At 50.4% G+C, this 6098-nt stretch overlaps 1 protein-coding gene across 1 annotated transcript; it reads left to right on the top strand.

Moving 5' to 3' along the window:
• The first annotated feature begins 397 nt into the window (after positions 1-397).
• LOC127767470 (probable inactive receptor kinase RLK902) lies at positions 398-3715 on the top strand. Its single transcript, XM_052292822.1, has 2 exons — positions 398-1911; positions 2654-3715. The coding sequence occupies exons 1-2, from the start codon at positions 525-527 to the stop codon at positions 3325-3327; spliced, it is 2061 nt and encodes a 686-aa protein (XP_052148782.1). The 5' UTR covers positions 398-524; the 3' UTR covers positions 3328-3715.
• Positions 3716-6098: the final 2383 nt, after the last annotated feature.

Below are 6098 nucleotides of genomic sequence, written 5' to 3'. Positions count from 1 at the left end.
ACCGAGTGACCGGTTAACCCGGGGGCGCGGGCCCACTTGTCAGCGAGCCCTCCCAGCACGCGCAGCAAGGCGCATTTGTTGTCTCGGCTGGATGGCTGGCAGAGACAGTCAATCCAACAGGGCACTCTCCCCTAGGCGTAGCATTGCCAGAGTCATCGTACCCAGTCGCATTCCCCTTCCCCATCCCGGCCAAGCAAACGAGATCCCATTCCCATTCCCATTCCCACCCGTGCGGGCGGCGCCACCCATTCCCATTCCCATCCCATTCCCTTTCCCAACCGCCCGCCAACTCCCGGAATAAATCCCGGCCTCCCAAAGACGGAAAACCCCAACTCCCCGAGGCCCATTCCGCAAAATTCGCACGGGAGTTTTTAGGGTTTTTCCGTTTCGCCCACCTCTCTCTCTCTCTCTTCTCCCCCATCCACCACCGCCCACACACACACCCACACACACAACCAAAAGCGAAACGAAGGCGCGCACGCGCCGCCCTCCTCCTCTCGCTTCCTCCTCTGCGCGCCGCCGGGATGCGGGCGGCGTGGCGGCCGGCGAGCGGCCGCCGCGTGGCGCTGGCGGCGATGGTGGTGCTGTCCGTGGTGGTGGCGGCGGCGATGGCGGACGACCTGGCGGGGGACGCGAGGGCGCTGCTGGCGTTCAGGGACGCGGTGGGGAGGCACGTGGCGTGGAACGGGAGCGACCCGGGCGGAGCGTGCTCGTGGACGGGGGTGACCTGCGAGGGCGGCAGGGTGGCGGTGCTGCGGCTCCCCGGGGCGGCGCTGGCGGGGCGGGTGCCCGAGGGGACGCTCGGGAACCTGACGGCGCTGCACACGCTCAGCCTCCGCCTCAACGCGCTCGCCGGCGCGCTCCCGGGCGACCTCGCCTCCGCCGCGGCGCTCCGCAACGTGTTCCTCAACGGGAACAGGCTCTCCGGCGAGTTCCCGCGGGCGTTCCTCGCGCTCCAGGGCCTCGTCCGCCTCGCCATCGGCGGGAACGACCTGTCGGGCTCCATCCCACCCGCGCTGGGCAACCTCACGCGGCTCAAGGTTCTCCTCCTCGAGAACAACCGCTTCTCCGGCGAGATTCCCGACCTCAAGCAGCCGCTGCAGCAGTTCAACGTGTCGTTCAACCAGCTGAACGGATCCATCCCGGCCACGCTCCGCACCATGCCGCGCTCGGCGTTCCTGGGGACGGGGTTGTGCGGGGGCCCCTTGGGGCCTTGTCCCGGTGAGGTCTCGCCTTCCCCGGCTCCGGGCGAACAGCCGGTGTCGCCGACTCCGGCGAACAACGGCGACAAGGGCGGAAATGGGGGTGAAAGTGGCAAGAAGAGCAAGAAGCTCTCTGGTGGCGCCATTGCAGGAATCGCCATAGGCTCCGCCGTGGGAGCCGCGCTTCTCCTGTTCCTCCTTATTTGCCTCTGCTGCAGGTCGGGACGCACCAAGACGCGGTCTATGGAGATGCCGCCGCCTCCGTCTTCGGCTCCTGCCGTTGTCGCCGCCGGCCGTAAACCACCTGAGATGACCAGCGCCGCGGCCGTAGCACCCATGGCCACCGTGGGCAATCCTCACGCCCCTCTCGGTCAGTCGACTTCAGGGAAGAAGCTGATCTTCTTCGGGTCTGCGGCCGCAGTGGCGCCTTTCGACCTGGAGGACCTGCTGCGTGCATCCGCCGAGGTGCTTGGGAAAGGCGCATTCGGGACGACGTACAAAGCTGTTCTTGAATCCGGGGCGACGGTGGCAGTGAAGAGGCTCAAGGATGTGACCCTGACCGAGCCGGAGTTCCGTGACCGGATTGCTGACATTGGCGAGCTGCAGCACGAGTTCATCGTTCCCCTTCGTGCCTATTACTACAGCAAAGACGAGAAGCTGCTCGTCTACGACTTCATGCCCATGGGCAGCCTCTCTGCGGTTTTGCATGGTGAGAACTTGACATTTGTATTTTGTTGTGATTCTTAATTCACAATGAAATGTTATTCTTGTGTTTGTTAGTACTAAGATGCATTGTTAGTTGGTGGTGATGATAAGAGTGGCGCTTGATTGTTTTGTGGCTATTACTTTTTCCTTTCCTCGTTTGACTATTCATCTGCCGGTTTTAGACTCTACTCCGATTCTGTCTTCTCTAGGAGACTTAGTCAGGCTCGGTGTTGATGTAGGTTTTCTTTATCATGTTGGTATCCAAAGTACCTGTTGTTTATTGGGTAGTGATTCTTAATTGATGTTACTCATTCAGGATTGACTACGATTTAGTTTGTGTGACTGTTTCTTGATTCCCCCCTGTTCTGGTTAAACTTTTCAATTGTTCATACTTTTCAGAAAGTTCAAACATAATTGATGACATTGCAATCCTTGAGGTGCAGAATTGGTTGTCTTATTTTTTTTATATGCACAAATTCCTTCTTCAATGTGTTGACTCAGCTTGGTTAGTGTGATTTTTCTTTACATTGCTTATAGTTTCTGGGGATGGTACATGATTAATTAGGATGGTATCTGATGTCTTGATATCATGCTGGAACTAATATTTGCATTTTAAGTTATAGCCATATAGTTGAATACTAATGTTTTCATCGTTACTGTTGTGACTCCTGCTAATCATGATACTGGTACTTAGACTTGAGGATAGAAAACTTACCTCACACCATCTTTACTTATTTGCTAAGCAGGGAACAGAGGTTCTGGCCGTACACCGCTTAACTGGGAGACGAGATCAAGCATTGCGCTGGCTGCAGCCCGTGGCGTCGAGTACATTCACTCAACAAGCTCATCAGCATCCCATGGCAACATCAAGTCATCCAATGTCCTCCTGAACAAGTCGTATCAAGCACGTTTATCAGACAACGGACTTTCTGCTCTTGTTGGTCCATCGTCCGCACCATCCCGTGCCAGTGGATACCGTGCTCCTGAGGTTACTGATCCCCGGAGGGTGTCCCAGAAGGCAGATGTGTACAGCTTTGGTGTTCTCTTGCTTGAGCTGCTCACGGGCAAGGCCCCCAGTCAGGCCGCTCTTAACGATGAGGGTGTTGACCTGCCCAGGTGGGTGCAGTCAGTTGTCCGCTCGGAATGGACTGCAGAGGTGTTTGATATGGAGCTCCTGAGGTATCAGAATGTTGAGGAACAGATGGTTCAGCTACTACAGCTTGCTATAGACTGCGTTGCACAAGTCCCAGATGCCCGACCTTCAATGCCACATGTTGTTTTGCGGATCGAGGAGATCAAAAAGTCAAGCGAAAGATTAGAAGGTAGAGATCCGCAGCAGCAGGCCTCAAATCTCGAAGCGGGCGATGATCAGACTTCTAAGCCAGAATCTGCCGAGGGGCTCAATCCTTTTGCCCCTTGATATTGAATAACATGATGGAGGAATCGGCTAACTGCTGTAGCCCACATTTGGTTCATGGATTTGATGAATCCTATCTTCAATTGAGTGGACTACTTTCATCTTTTGGCAATATTGAATTTACCATTGGTGTCAACCAGATGGTTGTCTTTCGATTGCGCATGATGCTTGGCACCCTCTGTGCTGTGGTAGGTATTCTGGTGGTGTTTAGGGATCACCACCCCAAGTTTGTGATTGCTTTAATCGATCTGCTTATTCTAGCTGATGATTAGGTTGGTTCTTTAGCTATCCATGTAATTACACCGCAATCTAGTGCTTGGAATTTCTTGCCTGAGAATCATATTTCATGAGTTCGCTCCCTGATGGAGTTGTTGCCGATTGGCATGGCCGATGTGATTGATTGCTGGGTCTTTCTTTGGATGGTTTGGTGATCTGTAAAACATGCATCTCCTGTGGCCGCATCTGGTTGACGCCTTCGGTTCGTGAAAGCAACGTGCTCTCGATCCGGTGGCACGGGTCTTGTTTTCGGCGAGATGTTTTTTGAATCGCCCCTGTTTGTTGGTTTCGTCCTTTGAATTCAATCTGCCTGATACGAATAGAAATGTGACTGTTGGGCTATCATTATTGATCATGGTCCGTAAATAGATGCCACTGTTACCCTGTACGTAGGGTGGTCCAAAGGAAAAATATGTACAGGAAACGTACTGGTTGAGTGATCCAAATGGGTCGTGCCGTTTTTGGCTTGGGCTACATCTCATCAAACCACGATCTATAGCAGTGTTTCCCTAGCTCCGTGCCTTCGTTGCATCAGCATCCATAACAAACTCTGGCCATATTCGTCTCAAAAAGAGAAAAAAAGAAGAAACTGGCCATATTCTGAATCAGGTAAACATTTAGTACTTCCTCTTTTTCATATTATAAAACTTTCTAGAATTCCTACATTCATATATATGTTAACGAATCTAAACACATATATACCTAGATTTATTAACATCTATATAAATATGAGTAATGCTAGAAAGTCTTATAACCTGAAACGGAGTATGTATCAATTGAACCTTTCATGCTCTGGACAACTGATGAAACTAAAGTAGAGGTAGCTAGGAACATGGTAAGGCGGTTTAACCTCCAAATCTGCCTTTTTGTTTGGTGGGAGCTAGAGTTTCTGGCTAGCTTTTCATTTCCTTCCCAACGAAAATGACATCTAACTTTGCTTCGGTGAGGGGATTCTACTTTTCACCATCCTAAGCCTAATGTTAGAAGGGCAAAAAATGAAAAAAAAAAGAAACAGAAAGAGAATTAAAGTGTTTCTATATTTTCTCTACGATTACCAGGCAAACGTTTATTCTTTGCTTCCTAAAATAAACTAACATAATATAAGATATGACACATGTTAAAAATTTGTAACACGACAATGTGTCACACTTTGAAACGGATCTGGTGTATTTTGTGAAGCCTTGAGGAAACAAGCCCCGGTTACGCAGGAACAGGAGCGTGTGATTATACAAGAGACGCATGTGTCGTGCACGAAACTGAGATCCGGCCTTTTCAACGGGTAGCCGGGTAGGCCACCTACGCGTTTTTGTCCCGGTGCTAGTGCTACGCCTGCGGCACACACCGGCGCGCGCGCGCCCTCCAAATCCGAAGCGAGAAAGGGGGGTAAACGACGGCGGCGCGTCACATGGCACGAGCTAGTCGCTCCGCCGCGCGCGCGGCCCACCTGGCAGGGCCACCACCACCACGCCGCCACGCCCACGGATCGGATCGGCTCGCGCTCATGTGATCCATGGCCCGGGACCAGAGACGGACGGTCGTACGCACGCATCTCCGGTGCAGGAGCCGGATGGAAAAGGTTAGTACTGCCGTGTGTATTTCTAAAATAATTCTTCAAACTTCTAGCTTTTCTATCACATCAAAACTTTCCTACACACAAGCTTTTAATTTTTCTGTCACATCGTTCTAATTTCAACTAAATTTTTAATTTTGGTGTAAACTAAACACAGGCCCCGCGCGTTCACTTTTTTTTTTTACACGTCGTTTGGTTTGATGGCAATGCAAGGGGCTGCCACGTTGAATGTTGGATGTGTTATAGGGAGTAGTAGTAGGTTTTTCTTAGGTGAAAGGCAAACACATGCTACATCTTTTGGCCGCATTGTTCTGTAGATACGATATTTGATAGTGATTGGGGTTGAAAACAGTCATGGCTATTGATGATCAACCGACGCTCGTTTCTGGTTTTTACCGACGTAACCATATAGAAAAGGTAACCGAGATAAAATTGAAAATGACACTAAAACGTATTCTACCAACCGTTTCCATATTTTACCCTTTTCTCATGAAGATTTACCGATTCTGTGATATAGTAATTACTGTATCATCCGACCCGCATCCGACCATGGCTCATCTACCAATCGTGTGTCTAATTTTTCTCCATGCAAGCTAGTTTCTGTCTATGTCGGACCAGGCAAGTAACAACTAAAGAACTAGTCGGACAAGGGTTGTACACACCGATCGTATATATAGCCATTTTCATTTCTGAAACCCCTAACAGTTTTGCTATAAATCTGTCGTCAAATTTTTTACTTACAATTTGACATTTTTTCAACCTACCAATTAGCACCTGATTAAGGCAAGGCACTGATAACCAAGTGAGGTATTGTACGCATCTTTTTATCTTTGCCACTGTATAGAACGAAAGTGATTGAACGATAATACTACTTTAATACAGGTGAGAGATCTTCTATGATGTCTATTTCGTATGACCAGCAGTGTTT

This window comes from Oryza glaberrima, chromosome 3, assembly GCF_000147395.1.
Source record: "Oryza glaberrima chromosome 3, OglaRS2, whole genome shotgun sequence".
Lineage (NCBI taxonomy): Eukaryota > Viridiplantae > Streptophyta > Magnoliopsida > Poales > Poaceae > Oryza > Oryza glaberrima.
This window is presented reverse-complemented; position numbering and strand designations above follow the sequence as displayed.

What these genes read in the sequence shown, in the direction of transcription:
- LOC127767470 (XM_052292822.1), top strand. Translation starts at nt 525, where the DNA reads ATGCGGGCGGCGTGGCGGCCGGCGAGCGGCCGCCGCGTGGCGCTGGCG. An exon ending in CCTCTCTGCGGTTTTGCATG is followed by an intron (nt 1,912 to 2,653) that starts GTGAGAACTTGA and finishes TTTGCTAAGCAG; the next exon opens with GGAACAGAGGTTCTGGCCGT.